This window comes from Branchiostoma floridae, chromosome 8 (assembly GCF_000003815.2).
Source record: "Branchiostoma floridae strain S238N-H82 chromosome 8, Bfl_VNyyK, whole genome shotgun sequence".
In the NCBI taxonomy this organism is placed as follows: Eukaryota; Metazoa; Chordata; class Leptocardii; order Amphioxiformes; family Branchiostomatidae; genus Branchiostoma; species Branchiostoma floridae.
This window is the reverse complement of record NC_049986.1, coordinates 8,468,277-8,485,289: the sequence shown is the minus strand read 5'-3', so window position 1 is coordinate 8,485,289 and position 17,013 is coordinate 8,468,277. Positions and strand designations below refer to the sequence as shown.

Below are 17,013 nucleotides of genomic sequence, written 5' to 3'. Positions count from 1 at the left end.
AGTATGAACACCTGCAAAAATAATTTGTTCTTATTTCAATAGGTCCAAAATCTTGTCCACCAAATTTTTTCAGGTCCGCTTTTTTTCTGGACCCTGTCCAATAAGAAAACCGGTTTTGTACCCGTGTGACAGCGATCTCGCCCCCCCGTGATCTCGCCCCCCCGAGGGCGAGATCGCTAGCGATTTCGCCCCGGGGGGGCGAGATCGCTAGTGATTTCGCCCCCGGGGGGGCGAGATCACGGGGGGGCGAGATCGCTGTCACACCGGTACAAAACCGGTTTTCTTATTGGACAGGGTCCAGAAAAAAAACGGACCTGAAAAAATTTGGTGGACCAGATTTTGGACCTATTGGTAAAAGAACAGATTATATCAGCAGGCGTTCACACTTTTCCGGGCTTGCAGGTCGAGGAAAATAACAAGAGCGAAGTAGAGTAGACTCTATAGTCATTTCTTCCAAGTTTTACAGTCAATCATACAGAGGTAGTTAGTCTTGTACTTAAAACGCCAGTGGGAGTTGAATAATCCACATAACAGATTTCTTTGTTGTGAAATGGACCATTGTTTTGAGTATCCTCCATTCACAAGTTCTCACATACTGAATCAGGTCTAGGTTCAGGTCCAAACCTGGACCTGATCCTCTGGACCTGAACCAGACCTGGACCTGACGTTTCTGTACCGGTACCCATCCCTATACAGATGAATTTGGGTAGCAAGCTAAAATGGAACACAGGTGGTGACGCTTTGAGTGCGACCAGAGGGAGTGCCACCACTCACTGGAACAGCCCTGAGCACTAGAGTCCCATATATCACGCGGCCACAAGTAGAGCCGAGTCAATAGCGTTTCTGCAAACACGCTGCCGCCGCGGTCGTCGAGGGCCGCCAAGCACCGTAGTTTCCCGGCTCCTAATCTCCACACAAGCACGCCGATGTTTTGAGTGCCAAGTTTGCTCTGTAGAGCTTTGACATTCATCCTAGCGACAAACACTACAGCATACACCGGGCACTTGTAGAAGACAAGGCGGCGACGGATGCTGTTTTCCCGCTGCAGGTGAGTAAGACTGTCGGCGCCACCGCGCAACGTTTAAAGGTTTAAAAAGATTTACTGCAAACCTTGCCTGACAAAACGTTTCAGAAAAATGGCAGGCCGTATCATTACAGGTGAAGGTTGTTAGTTGTAAGTGTGCACAGGACGCTTGCTAGTTTATTTACAATTCATAAGCTCACATGCAGCTCAGAGCAAATGTTGGTTGAGCCTACAAAAACACCTACACCGCATGTCATCCGCTAGTCAAACTTACAGACTGACCTAGTCTGCGAGCACATGTTTTGTTTCGAGTATTTTCGTTGGTCTACAACCGTGGTAGCTCGTTCTACAAGTCTCGCAATTGACCAATAAAAAACACCTGTCTGTTTGGCAAGGGAGCAGTGTTGAAATTTTACCACCTAAAAGACGTACAAAAACGCTACATCTGCTTGTAGCTGTAAGCTTTGTATTGTATGGACAGGAAAGAGGAAGGGCGACTGTCATACCTCAGTGGCTACTAATATGGTGTCATTACCGACAAAATTCCATGCACGGATTTGGTGCGACAATTTCAGCCGACGCAAATCACAAATTCACCGTTGCGAATCTTGGCACCAAGTTTCGCCCGAGAAACATCTGTAAATTTCCTTTGTGTAAAAAAATTTAAGTTTTACGAAGACAATGCGTAAAAAGAGGACACAGGAAACGTAAAAAAAGACTGAACTGAGGGTTACTCATAATGCACGTAGACCTCAGCAATTTGGAATGTGAGTGTCTGACATAATGGTCGAGCTATTCACACTGAATGGCTGAACCTACTGACCCTTTGACACTCCAGTCTCCACTCTTATCTTTATTGCACAACACACTTAGCATTATACGGTAAAACATTAACCCCCTCTCAAAAACTGGAACAAACGCGTAACTATAGGAGTACCTAGGGTTACAGGCACGCTAGCATTCCAACCCATTCTTTTTTCATAAAGGGGTACGGGTAGCCAACGTCTGTTGCACTTAATAAATGCTCTTAAGAGGTGTTGTGTGACCCTGGGGACAGATTCCGTCAGGAAAATTGCAGCTCTTTGATCGATTTAATGCAAAGTACAAACGTACGTATCAGCGTGTGCAAATATTGCTTACGCGAGTAGCTCAATTTCTAATGGACTTCGTTTTACAGAGCTTCCGGAGATATACAGATAATTCGGAAACTGAGATACGGCGTGAAGGAGTTCAACAATTTAAACAACCTTAGTCTCCATAAGGGCAAGGGGTGAGAATAGCCCCCTTCATAAATTACAGTGGGGTTAATAGTAGCCCTGTTCTTACAAGTGCCCGGAGGCGCCAACGGCAATATTCTCGGTCTGTGTATGCTGTGAGTACTGTGTACATAGTGACGGTACGTTACAAATAACCCCGACTAACATAAAGAACGCGCAGCTGTCGTCAGTTACAACCAAGATACATTTTCCTGCAGCAAAAGTCACTGCAAAAAAAAAGCTTCAAACAAAAAAGCAATAATCTTAGTTGGAACTTTAAGGTATGGGGACCATTTTTTGCACCGTGTACGACATTTAAGTTTTGTTTTCTTCCGTGACATTCCCGAGTTTGTCCCTTCATACACGCGGTATTGAATACCGTTGAGTCGTGGCCTTGTCTGACATAATACATGCGTATGGCGACAGACTGCAGACGACCTCGAAGGATTCAAAGAACCGAGAGAAAAGAAGTACTAGAAGTTTTCACAAGTGCGGATTACCCATGCTTAAGCTTGTACCATTGCGGTCCCTTTAAATGAAGGTGTCAAAACCGGTCAGGAGTTGGTGTTTGAATTGTGGCGGTTGAAGAACCCAGTTTTGTTTGTTCTTGTGGCCAGGTGGGCCTATTGTCAACACTCAGACGGCCCCGCCGCTCGTTTTCACAGCTACACACCGGACAAATCCAATTTGATCCCCTTCCAAAAATTCAGGGGCATCAGAGCATTGAGGGGCCAGACATGTGACAATGGGATCGGTAGGACATGGTAAATAGTGGCGGTACGACATGGCTTGGACCCGTCAGGCTTAAGTGGGGCGAACTAATGAACTGCTATGCTAACTGGTGGTCAGTTCAGTAGGTGTTGGTAAAGGGTTCAAACGGTTTGTACGCAAACAAAAGCAACCTTTCCTTAGTACCCCAATTCTTTCAGACTTGAGTCTACTGACGTTAAGACATTGGGCTGGGGACTGATTCATATATAGAAGAACTTTATTGCACGACATTTGTACATGGTACGATGTATACCTACCTACCTAACTATGTATGAAAACAACTATTACACAAAGTACAACATAAGGGTAAAGAATGAAGCTTATCATTAGTTTCGGCATTCTTTCTACTAAGCAGTCCTTTATATGTTTGCCTATTTTTGCCTTTTGGGAATTGTGATATCTAAAGATTATACAAATCTGTCTGTAGCATCGAGTACCTTGAAATCTGCTGTGTTCTTTATCAAATGCTAAGATTTACATATCAAAATCACCTACATTATAATGAGTCAGACAAACACAAACTTTGTGAATGATTTTGACCGAAATTACTAGTGTTAAGTAAAATAATACAGCTACGTATCAAGTTGAAAGATGCACTACGTGTACTGTATATGCCAAGTTGTACGTACATGTATGTACGTCAAGGGAATTGTATGTCACGTTCAGGTTCATGAACTAGAAAAGGTCTGCATTACTTCATAAACTTCAAGTTTGTCTGTAGACTGAGCATTTGTTTTCCAGCTGTGTTTAAACAAACAGCACATGTGACGATTTTCGCCCGATATTGCCTCCGGCGACAAGCAGTAACATATTTGCCGACATGCTTGTCGAAGTCGCTGACTGACGCAGTAGATGAGGCGTACTACTGGCCTTGCCTTTAAATGGGCACTCTACTTCAGAAGAGAGTATCATTTTCCAATAGATAATGTATCAATGAATTAATCCTTTTGTAGGATTCAACTTGTTGTGAATTACGCGATGCACTAGCATGCTTTGTAAAACAATATGACACTCACTAAACCCATAGAGACCCTACCCATGCATTCCATATCCGTGTAGACACTTCATTTATCGTGCATATTTTCGGAATACATGAGAATCGCCAAGCACACCAAGAAGGCCGCTTGCTCAGCAGATATCAAAGAACACAGAACAGCTCCTGAAATCGGTATTGTAACATAACTTTAGTCAGGCCTTGTCAGGCACAGTGTATTCATCCATAGGCTTAGATGATTAGAGGGCACTTGGGGAGTTTAGTAGAAGACTGAATCCTTTTTGATGCGCGTTGGGCAAATGGGTACTTTGTCGTATAATGTGAAGTAGTCATGAAGTAGTATGCATGATGCATTTATTACTTTGTTGTCTTTTTAGTCATACTTATACGTTTTGCATGCCATGTGTGGTATTCACATTGTGATAACGCAGATTCAATTTAGAACGTAGCACTGGCATTTTCTATGCTATTTTTGACATGACTATTTGGCCTGATACAAAGAATGAATACATGAAAACTAACAGCCTGTTATGTTTCCCACGACCCCACGTTGTTTATGTATCAACACTAGCCCTGAATTTGTTGTGGCAATACAATGTGTGCTCAAATTGACATGTACATATCAAGGCACTAACTTTTGTTCTTTTCTCTTGACCTAGAGGTCCATATGACAAAGGAAAAGATAGATGACAACGATAATGATGAAGACTCGAGACTACACTTGAGATGAAGCAGTGGGTCCTAAAGCGCCTCCTAGCGGGAATTGTTGTTGCGACACTACTAGGAACATTGCCGTCTGGTGCTCGGGGAGAACCCGACCGCGGCCCCCTAGCGGACTCACCGGAACTGCTCCGTTATCGAGATCAAGCTCTGCAGGGTTTCAGAGTCAGGGTCAAGGCAAGCAGGTAGGACAGTTAAGACAGTAGGGCTGTATTTTTTCGATCTAAGATAGTTGGTCTAATCTCTTGACAGTATCGTTCTTTATAATTGTTAATCGTAGACGCTGGTGTTTATATAATAAATATAAGTTTATACTAGTTTACCTTTATTCGTAGGGTAACCTATGTCCGTTGTATCTTAAAACAGGACATTTAGCGATATAAAGTCGTCTGACGATGGTTTGAAACTGCAACATACAACGTGTTTTTTTTTTTCAAAAAGTTGCGGTTTAAAACCATCGCCTTCGACTTCATATGCCTAAATACTAGTACCATATTTTCAAAACAACGGATATAGGTTACCCAGGGAATAAAGGTCAACTCTCTTCTGTTATACTTTCAGGCAATACACAAAATGGACCGTACACAACTTGGCCGCCCGCAGAAACCCAGAAGAAGACTCCATCGCCGACTTAGACCCTGGGTTCATAGCCGTGGTTCTCTCGCTCGGGGAGCGCCCGTCTCGTGAACAGCTCATCGGGACTCTGATTCAGCCGTACGGGACACATTACGTGTTGTCCGGTGCGATGGGAGGCGAGGAGACGGTGACTGTGTACATGAACCAAACGGACTGGGCAGTGGAGAGAGAAGTTCGGAGCTTGGTCGGATCGTACTTTGCTGATAAAGACGGGGTCATAGAGGAACTTCGGGATCTTCAAAAACGTGTTAGCACATTTCGGGTACACTTAATGCTTATTTCCTTTTGACGGGCACTTTTCTAAACTACGCGTTAACACGATGTATCGTTTTTTTGCGACGCTTGAGTGATGGAGCTAATTTAATTGTATTGGATTCGAGTTGATGAATGTTTCAAATGATAATCTTAACGTTTGAGCGTACACGTTTATGAGTTTTGCAATATCTTTTATGGGCCCTATACGGTAATGCTAATTTCTGTCTCGTAAACGGTCGTCGCCTTTTTACGCATAATAGCACTTTCCGTCATTCTAAGTATATTAGCAAGCCCTGACAACACCGTAATATTTCTTGCCGTATTTGATAGGAGATTATGGTTTATAATTTGTGAATTGTGACCGTTCGGTTTGAGTCTGAGTTGATGCGTTTTCTTTCTTTCTTTCGATAGTTGTTCACCATATATCGCGATACTGTCGCACATTTGTTATTGAAATGTTGCTTTACATACATTTGGCTTCTTGTCACCCCCTCCAAGAAAAAGTTATGAAACGGTCGAATATGGTATAGACCGGTCAGCGGTATTTGACCGTTTGCGAATGGCGACGACCATTTACGTGACGAAAAATTGTCACAGCGATTAATCCGATGTCAATCTACACTGTGTACGAATGTGAATAACCATGTTTCCGGCTATTTCAGATTCACACATCCAGTACAGGGCCCATCTCGTGTGGAAGCGAGGACGACACTCGGGAAGCGGTGCTCCTCTCTGATACTAATGCCAGGCTGAAGCTACGAGGTATGTAAGATCATTACCTCCATGAAAACTGGCGGTTTTCTTTTTGGTATGTCTGTACATGTGTGTGTGTGTGTGTCCATCTGTCTATGAGTGTGCAGTGTTTCCGGATATTGGTGGTCAACATAACTTAAGAACATTTCGATAGATTGTAGTGATATTTGATATGTAGGTTGGGGGTTGGGAATACAATGGTTAGGGCCGATTTATGCCTCCTGGTGTATAACCTTGGTATTGCTTCATAACTTTCCGTTTCTGTATGTCTTGTTAGTGTTGATTTGCTGTACATAGGCAAGAAAATCAAAGAGCGAAAGGGGTTACGTTAAAAGTAGAATATTTTAGTGGAGTAAAACTCTTCTTTGTAAAGGTTTAATACACTAGAAAGGAAGTAAAATGGACACTTGGGTATTAAAGCTTTTGCCTTGAGCCCCATCATTCACTATATATCAATAGAGTCTAGAAACGTGACTTTATATTACTAACGCGTTATTGCAAATGTTTACGTCCTATTCCTTCACTGTATCTTCCTATAGGTCTACAGGACTTGTTGCCCCGCTATCTGAGGGAGTCCTTCGTGAAGGCAGCTCTGAGTTACATCTACTGTGACGGGACAGGTGAATGGACGTGTAAGGATGGGGAATGTCGGTGTGAATGTGACGACTCGGCTCCTGACTGCGCATGCTCAGCTGACGTCATCAACAGGCTTGTGTCTCGGTTAGAACATCTACACACGCAGTTTAAAGATGATGATTCAAGATTCGAGCAAACAGGTGAGATAGGAAAGATCAAATATGTCTTCATTTTTACGTTAGGTAAACAACTAACGTTATTTGTATGTTTGCTTGAAAAAATTACGTCACCTTTCCTCACAAATATCATTGCAGAACTTAGTTGAAAAGTTGCAAGAAATGTTAAAATTGTATGCTTCTTAACTTTTAAATCGTAGCAAAATATTGTATGTTGACAAGATTTTACTCACTTGAATGGTGTGTGTTCAAAGACTAGATTATCATTGATTGTTATCATCGAAAACATGAACAATTTGACAAATCGACAATCTTGCTACAATTTTTCCACATAGATGGTTTTCAACGTTTCGTCGGAAGGCTTCCTATTGATCAGTATCTGGACTTGGACGCCATCTTAGAAAGATGGCGGCGGTCTCGAATGGTGACGTCATCATACAGAGTCCATGTCGCCAGGATGAAGAAACTGTTGTTGAGGATAGATGACGTCATGACCGAAATCAGACAACGTGTGGTATATTGTACCTGGGAGCCGGAATTAAAAGTTAAACCCTCACCACGGTACGCATATGTTTATGTCGTATTTATTGTGCACGAAATTTTATATTTCACACGAATTAATGATGTATATTGTTCATATTCTTCAAGTGCAATTACGATATTGATATGTATATGTTTATGAACTTTTATTTTCTTCATTAGGAGCCAACGACAGTGGCAGGCTATCGCGCAGGCGCGACTATACTGTTCCCATGGCCGACATCCGGGGACTTTTGATCAACAGCAGCGCGCATGCGCGTGTGTTGATGACGACACATGCGGCAGTGTCCTTCCGTGTGTCATCGGACGAGCGGGAAGGTGTCGGTCCTGCAACCCAGCGGATAATTTTGCCACCTGTGGATCCTGCAATGATGGATACGAACTGCTAGATGGCGCTTGTCGTATCGTCTTGAGCTCCAACCAGCTTGGCGGAAAGTTGATTCAGCTTGAGTCATATGAAATGCCAAGAGACGAAGACATGTGTAAAGAGAAGAGCAGCATTGAGTTCTACTTTCGCAGCAAGACGGCGCCTTTCCAGGAGTGGTTCTCACCAACTAACAACTCCCTTACAATCTCACTAAAACTCAGAACTGAAAATCTACCCCCAGACAACATTGTCATTCTAACAGGCGTACGAACTAAGTTCTGCTTTTTCCCTTTCATTCCCAACGATATGGAGATATACGCAAAGATCAACCCATTGACAGAAAACCATCGTGACTCTTATAGACTTCCGCAATGGGAGAATTCCCATCCCAAATGGACAACAATTCCGTACACCACTCCTCTTCGCTACACAACATCAGATACTGACATTCGGTGCCTTCAAATGTCTCTATGTCTGGGGCAAAGACACAAGGTACTCACCGAAGCAACACATCTAAAACTCAAAAATCTCAAAACTGATAATGTCGAAGGGCCTCTACGAATGAGAATAGAAGATGTTAGTCTTTTCGGTTACAGAGCTAGCTTCAACACCACAGCAATAAAAGAATCGTTACGTAACGCTCAAGCCGACGAAATATTTCAGAAGAAAATTGGGGTTTTCTTCACAGACATTAAAGACAAAGTCGAGAGACTTTCTCCTTTAAAAGATAACGATATTCTTTCCGACTTGTTGCTCAAAAGAGTTGGTCTGGAAGTGACAGAAGTAAGAACAATAGAGAAATTAATTGAAGACACTATGAAAAATTTGGAGGAATTTCGCGAATTCATCTGAGACACATATGATTGAATTGTTTTGCATTGTGGTTTTCTGCAATACGGGTAACGGCATTTATTGTATTCTCTTTGTATAAAGTCTTTGCCGTATTCTACCGCACTCAGAATGAAGGTTTAATATGTATATAACGTTATGAGATTTTGATTGCCAAAAGATTATGTATATTATATGAGTATTGACGAATGCAGATCTGTTCATTTCTTTGTGGTTGATACGATAGTTGGATAAGATCTTAAGCGATTTGACCTCACTGGCACTGGTTGTTCTGGTTTACTGTCAACAGTGGATTCTTCGGATAACCTTATGGTAGCTGCCTTGAGGCGAAGTATTTCAGGTCACTTGTGCATTGTCAAGGAACTATCTATCAACTTTTTTTGTCATAACAAAGAGTGCAAAATCTAGGTCAGATAGATAAAAAATGAAAGAGTTAAAAAATAGCATGGACTACGATAGTGACGTCATCAAACATACAGGGTACATGTCACCAGGTTGAGGAACGTTGTTGTCAAGGACAGATGACGTCATTACTAAAATCAGACGACTACTGTAAATTGTACCTGGGGCTATTTGGCGGTTTGAGAAAGTTTATAAAACGGTAGAAAGTTTCCACAGAAGTCTACCACCTTCAGTGTGCATTTCCAACGATGGCGAAAAATTCAACAAACACACCTTACACCCCCCTGGCCGAATGATCTGTCCCTTATTGTGTTATAAAACGTTTCTGAACTTAAAAATAAGATTAAGCAGCCACTGTTACTCAAAAACGAGAGTTTGTGGCAATGAAGTACGTGGTTAGTTGTCAATATAAACAATTTATGAATATGCCAATTAAAGATTTAGTTGAAGATACAAAATATTCGAGTTATTTTCCCTCAGGAACACACCTGTTCATTTAACACTTGAATGCGGTCAACATCCGGGGTACTTGAAATAGAGACGGTCACGTGACCCAATCTATTCACTGACGATCTGAAAGGTAAGCAAACTTTGGCGCGGTTTCCCCCCACATCTTGTCCTGTTTTTCCCGAATCATACGAAGATTCCCGAGGATCAACGATCGGTAAGATGTCACTTGTATGTTGTTGAAAACCCCAGTGTTTTGATCACTCACTGTTAAACTTACGTTGTCGCTATCGTTTAGCAAGTGGGTTATGGTAATGTATAAGTGTGCGTCATACCTTGTCAATGTTTGGGCGTGTCGCAGAAGTTTTCAGTGGCTCTCACTCACAATTATTGTATTTGCTTATCAACAGTTAACTAGTTATGTCTTATTTCATAAGATTGTTACGTTTTGACTGTACGCCCTTTCAGCACTTTTGAGGCAAATCGTTTGTAAACGTATGAGTTGACATTTTTAAAGATCAAATCAGCTAGCCCCCCAGGGAAGAATATTTGTGTACGTCAGGTAAAATCACACCTTACCTACCTGTCGTCTGATTTCTACTATCAAAACCACCTTCCTCGATCGTATGTGTATCGTAGTACCCAACGTATATGTCCCAATGAGGCTACCATATTGGAGTATTCTTGCAAAATCTGAGTTTTTCACTCGTATAATTGCGCGCTCGCTTGAACACACACAAAGGCTGCATTGATGTTGACGTAATACGAGTAGACGCCACTTAAAGCTTCTGTATGTGTGCCGCATAAAAAACACCTGCACAACTTGTTTCACACAAATAATATATATAGGACAGGTACTGACTAGTGCTAAATGACTGCCCGCATACGTATCTATAATGTTTCTGCGAGCCAAAATGTAGTCTCTAAAGATTCCAAGATATGATTGTACGTCGTCAGATGTATGCCAAACCGTATGCATGGCTTCTGATTCTCTTAGCGGATTTTCACTCGATTAAACTAGCAACGCCCAGTATTTATTCCACATGATATATGTGTGCGTGCTTTGTGATATAAACGAAGAACTCGTATGTCGCAGCCACTAAAATGTCTTCTCTCTCAGACTCACGTACCTTTTCAAGGCGTCTTTGTTTTCTTGGCACGTAAGGTATGTACTGAAACTTGAGACTACGCGGTTGCAATGATTCCCACCCGAAGGAAGTAAACAAGACTAAAAACACAACATTGCACAGTACCATTCGTGGCGCTAAACCAAGGACGACTTGTCTTCATTACGTTCGCCAAGAATTTGAACATTCTGAACGCACTATAAGTAACACTGAAGTTGAACTGTGCTTCAGATTCTCTCTGTACCCTTGTCTATTGTCAACAGTGAATAACTGACTGTGTTTGTACACTATTATATTCCGTAGTTTAAACGATTTTTATAAATGACATAGTTTTTATATGATAAATATGTATCTAGCAGTAAATCGTGTACATGTACTTGTCGAAATTTGCACTCGTAATTTAAATTTTAAATTGTGTTTGCATCTAAGCCACTATTGTGATTGAAAAGCTGCACAATTCAGCCTCCTCTGGCGGCTGCAAGGTTGCTTTTATTTCGTGTCATTTATATTTCTGTGAAACGAATAAACCAGTCTACCGAATGTTGTGTTGTCGTCAGCGTCTGTCGGTCTGCTTGTCAACACGATAAGTCAAAAATACCTGGAAGGAATTTCTTGATACTTTGTAAGTGGGTAGGAGTTGGTGTGTCGTCGAAATAGCTTTTTTTACCCTTGGCGGCTTGTTATGGTACTGCAGCGTAATTTCTGTGTTTGAGCTCTCGTTCAACATCATTTGCATATTGAGCAATAAAATTCATTCATTCATTCATTCATACATAATCAGTTGTTACAAAAATCCAGAAGATGGATATTTGCAACATACACATGTGATTTGATACTGGCATGTGATTTGGAAATAGTAGATAACGAATTCATATGAATTATGATAATGAGAGGAATCTTTGCATATCATTTGCGGTGCAATAAGACGAATTTATTTGGCAAAGGTATGAGGTCGTGCAACTCTCTTCGACGTGTTGTTGGTTGGGTCTTTTGTGTACGGTTGGGGCAGTAGCAAAAACGTAAATCATTTCAAGGTTCGGGGTCAATGGAAGGTTAAAAGGGGAGGGGGGCGTAAAGGTGTTTTCAGTCGTCAGTCCCAAACTTCGAAAGTTACGTGTTGTTCGGTATACCACACTCTGTGTGTCCCTCGTATTATTTATGAAGGCAACGTTTTGTTTGCAAAGCTTTTGAATATTCACACGCTTGCACCAGTCGTTTTGGGTTCTCAGAATATGCCATCCATAATTGAATAACCCGGCCTAATACAAACCCAATTTATCATTGAAGCTCATCTGTGTTGATAGTAATCATAGTACAATGCTAAACTTTCTTCCAACTCAAAAATATATACACGGATCAAATGTTCAACGACCACTGTCGCTTTCTTCAGGATCAATACTGATGTGATCTTGTAGAGTACGTGATCTTGCGGATACGTGACGTCAGCAATTGGTCAAACGTGCAACGGGACACCCTGTAACGCTCGTTCCATGTTGTGCATTCTACAGGTACAACGTTACGATGCAGTATCATCCTAAGATCATCATGGGGCTAGGGCTCTCCCTGCTTCTGTTGGGGACGACCACTTTTGTCCTGGGTGCCGTACTGAGGGGGATGTTCCCCTTCCGCTACCACCTCATCGGTGCGCCGATATGGAGCGGTATGATCGTGAGTATTTTTTGGCGACGCCTCAGGGGCGACACCATCTAGGTAGCATGTATATGTCGTGCAGGAAGGTAAGGGAGGAAGTGACTACTTACAAAAACCGCCCCTGCAGTTCCAGAGAGAACTGCTAGGTGGACCAAACCTACACAACTTACATCAAACAATATCTGCCACCAAAATATCAAAACCAAAGCATTTTTAGGTAAAAAAGATAGAATAGCGGAAGTTCTGCTCCAATATTTAGTTTACATACCAGGGGGCTCAAATCACAATTGACTATGGAAATTCTAACGTTACGCTGACCACAAATATCCACAAACACAGACAGACAGACACACACCAAAAACCCATTTTTCATTGGGGTAAAAAAAACTCAGCTTCCTTTACTACAATGTTTGACATAGAGACAACTCTGCAATCTGCCGAAGAAGCATCGTCTGATTAGCCTTGATTAGCTTGACTTTGGTATAATCCGATGCTACACAATATTTCCTTTTCATATCGTTGTATTTAATTGTTTATTTGATGTTTGTTTGCTTGTTTTCTTCCAGACTATACTAACCGCGCTACTGGCCCTGTTGGCCGCCAGAGTGAAAGCCCGAAATGACGACACCCATGTCGGCCTCTATATGCTGGTGAGTTACACTTTCAACGGACCCAGGACGGTCGCATTGGTCGTACGACATGTTTATACGACAGCAAATTGAGATAGTCGTGAATGTGTATATGTTGTTACTTCTATAGCTGTCTTTTGACGTAAGTGAGTCTAGAGTGATATAGTGATAAAGGGCATCAGAAATGCTATCTGTGTATCAACGGAATGAAAAGTATTCAAATACAATTCAATCTCTACAACTGGATTTAAAAAAAACAAAGATTTACTTCCGGACGTTTTTAATGACATCCAACACCCTTTATCAGCGTCCCTAGAATGAACTGGCAGAAACAGGCTGTAGAGTTTGTATTGAATTTGAACTTTGTTTACCTGGATGCCTACCCTTCATAAACGTAGGAAGAAAAAGCAGTTCTACTTTATGGAAATCAGACTATTAAAGTGATACGCTTCACTACTTGGCAATAATAAGTCTTTAGAGTTAACGTTAAGTATAGAATGTCCAACGTTTAACCCTAACTCTAATCCCTACCCAAACCTTAACCATAACTATGAAACTAGTTGTACTGGGCCTTGTGCTAAATATATACTTTTAGGCAAAACTTTCCAGGTCCCGAAACGTCCTGATAGCTAAAGTATACTTTTTAAGAGTCACACTGCAACCCTAGTTCACCTTTATCAATGGGGTTACCTGTATCCATTGTAAAAAAAAAACGGTATTAAGAAATATCAAGTCGACGAAATGTGCTTTCAAATTGCGATATTTCCAATATATGAAAGATACTGAAATTTTCGTAACCCTCCCTGCTTATGCTTGTGTTAAATACCCCCCTCCCCACCAGGCCGGGTCCATGCCGATCGCCGTGGTCATCTCCATCCTGGCCTCCTTCTTCTGCGTCATGCTGTCCGTGTCAGCCGTGCTGTGCGACCCGCTGGACATCTACAAGGGCAACTGTGGTGACCCGCGGGACCAGACCGAGCTGTGAGTGTTTGTGTTCGTGTGTGTACGTGTGTGTGTGTGTGTGTGTGTGTGTGTGTGTGTGTGTGTGTGTGTGTGTGTGCGTGTGTGTGTGTGTGTGTGTGTACGTGTGTGTGTGTACGCGTGTGTGTACGTGTGTGTGTACGTGTGTGTGTACGTGTGTGTGTGTGTGTGTACGTGTGTGTGTGCGTGTGTATGTGTGTGTGTGTCTGTGTACGTGTGTGTATACTTGTGTGTGTACGTGTGTGTGTACGTGTGTGTGTGCGTGTGTGTGTGCGTGTGTGTGTGTACGCGTGTGTGTGTACGTGTGTGTGTACTCGTGTGTGTGTGTACGTGTGTGTGTACGTGTGTGTGTATGTATGTGTGTGTGTGTGTGTGCGTGTACGTATGTGTGTGTGTGTGTGTGTGTGTGTACGTGTGTGTCTGTACTTTTGTGTGTACGTTTGTGTGTGTGTGTGTACGTGTGTGTGTGTGTTTGTGGGTTTGTGTGTGTGTGTGTGTGTGTGTTTGTGGGTTTGTGGGTTTGTGTGTGTGTACGTGTGTGTGTGTGTGTGTGTGTGTGTGTGTGTGTGTGTGTGTCTGTGTGTCTGTGTGTTTGTGTATTCAGTATTTGATACTGTTATGTTGTTATACTGTACAGTGGATTGATATACACAGTGCTGGTGCTGTCTGCTCTGATTGTGTGTGTGACAGTATTTGATGCTTGTCCGTTGTTATGCTGTACAGTGGACTGCTGTACACAGTGCTGGTGCTGTCTGCCCTGATTGTGTGTGACAGTATTTGATGCTGTTATGTTGCTATGCTATACAGTGGGCTGCTGTACACAGCGTTGGTGCTGTCTGCCCTGATTGTGTGTGACAGTATATATTTGATGCTGTTCCGTTGTTATGCTGTACAGTGGATTGCTGTACACAGTGCTGGTGCTGTCTGCTCTGATTGTGTGTGACAGTACATGTATTTGATACTGTTATGTTGTTATGCTGTACAGTGGATTGCTGTACACAGTGCTGGTGCTGTCTGCTCTGATTGTGTGCGTGGATCTCGGACTGGGCTTTCATACCTGCGACCTGCAACGTGACGTAAGTTTAAACTTCTTTCTACACTACATAATGATTCATTCCTATCAAGAAAATCATAGACACTTAATTCTGAGTTTACAGTTCACGGACCCAGGGAAACTGAGAAAGAGAGAGAGAGAGAGAGAGAGAGAGAGAGAGAGAGAGAGAGAGAGAGAACTGGTTTATTTAAACACACACAATTTCAAGTATAGGATGGTAGTCCGAAGACTAAATTGCCTCGTACAATGTACAATAGAGAATAGCGCTTGCATGCTTGTATTGTTTTGTTCAATTTCATTGTGATAATGGTCTGTTATCTGCTTTGTTTGCAGAAAGAAGATCCCAACGTGATGGCAATGAACAACATGTAAAAGGTAAACACGCATCTAACCATAGCATCGTAGATACTGAAACAACAATGGTTACATGAATGTGTTCGCAAACAGGTAGTAGTACTAAGTCATTCTTGGGAGTTGTTCGTTTCTTAGAATAGGTGTCTAGTCTTTCAGATGAAAAAATGACGACGCTGGAAAAAAAAGAATAGAAAATGTTATACTCATTTACTTGATTTTTGAAGTTAATACAATTGAGTCTACCTGTTTGTATGTATAGAGTATAGTGCAGTAGATCATGCGGAAGTTGCTGTAACTTTATTATTCTATCAATAAAGATCTGATACATGTATCGATGCTGTAAAGTAACATTTGTCCCAAATGTGCGAGTTACGTTCGCTATTTTAATAGTTTTCTATATCGTTGCAGATTTGATGACTAGAGGTTGTTCAACTTGTTCTGGCCACGAATGAGCTGATTGAAGACGGCGAAACGAAGAAGTCGTTATCCACTAGTAGAACTTACTATACATTGTCTTTAGATATACGTTGTAAGATTAGAACTTAATATGTAAATTTTACTTCTAACAATATGGTAATCTGGCTTCCTGGTACAAATGAATTCTACACGGCATAGCCAATGTCTTGCCGAAATTGAGACCACTACTAGTTTAGTTTTTCTACCTTTATCTATATCATATAACAACGTACATATTTAGAGCATGATAACTGGGCAATGTTAATCTCTCAAAGGCGCCTAGGCTTTGCTTTTTAAATTGTTTTCGTGTTTACACAAACACGAAAACAATTTAAAAATTGTTCGTGTTTGTTTTTCTCAAGTAATATTTGAAGAAAACGGGTGGTGTATATAATACGTGTGCTACGTTTAAATCTTTCTATTTTCTATAATATTGTTTATACTCGCTTTGACAAATTAGGAAAGAAAGGGGATAGAATGCATTATATAGCTTGGCTCTTACAGTTTTACGCTGATTTGGTTTAAGTGAAGATATTTTGTACTTTTGTTCCTTCAAATGGCATGTATTCCGCACTTGCACATCATTGTAACGGCGATTCAAATATTATTTCCACGCTGTAACATTACGTAATACATTGCAAACCCATATTTCATAATATGGACTTTTAAGTCCATATTATAAAATAGCTAAAACTATTTGTCTTTTGGATTTCGAACGTTTTAGTAATTAGATGTGTTCGTTTTCATCAATAAGGTATTTTTCTAACGAGCAAGAGGCTATGCAAGGAACCATTTATACCTATTTCTTCTTAATACTACGTTTTGTTCTTCTATGACCTGTATGTATAACACAGGCAATATTCTGGAGCGGCGGTGTTGTTTCTGATGTAATTCGCGATATTTCAACATGAGTTTTGATTCTCTTAGGCGGCAAAACTCCTTTCCTGGCATAGAGAATCTTAGCCCAAAATCAGTTCCACCCCCGCCCCCCCCCCC

At 41.6% G+C, this 17,013-nt stretch overlaps 2 protein-coding genes across 3 annotated transcripts; both read left to right on the top strand.

Annotated features, from left to right (window-relative positions):
• Positions 1–640: 640 nt before the first annotated feature.
• Positions 641–9,106, top strand: LOC118421577 (BMP/retinoic acid-inducible neural-specific protein 3-like). The gene is made up of 7 exons (XM_035828923.1): positions 641–1,048; positions 4,705–4,950; positions 5,327–5,663; positions 6,319–6,418; positions 6,949–7,185; positions 7,497–7,722; positions 7,864–9,106. Exons 2-7 carry the CDS (start codon positions 4,772–4,774, stop codon positions 8,918–8,920), a joined length of 2,136 nt encoding a protein of 711 aa, XP_035684816.1. The 5' UTR covers positions 641–1,048; positions 4,705–4,771; the 3' UTR covers positions 8,921–9,106.
• Positions 9,107–9,816: 710 nt separating this feature from the next.
• Positions 9,817–16,323, top strand: LOC118421630. 2 transcript variants are annotated; one of them, XM_035829000.1, is made up of 7 exons: positions 9,817–9,899; positions 12,402–12,561; positions 13,110–13,193; positions 14,014–14,153; positions 15,139–15,229; positions 15,541–15,582; positions 15,970–16,323. In XM_035829000.1, the coding sequence occupies exons 2-6, from the start codon at positions 12,415–12,417 to the stop codon at positions 15,577–15,579; spliced, it is 501 nt and encodes a 166-aa protein (XP_035684893.1). In that variant the 5' UTR covers positions 9,817–9,899; positions 12,402–12,414; the 3' UTR covers positions 15,580–15,582; positions 15,970–16,323. The 2 variants fall into 2 exon arrangements, with proteins under 2 accessions (XP_035684893.1, XP_035684892.1); XM_035828999.1 differs by having other exon boundaries at positions 9,845–9,983.
• Positions 16,324–17,013: the final 690 nt, after the last annotated feature.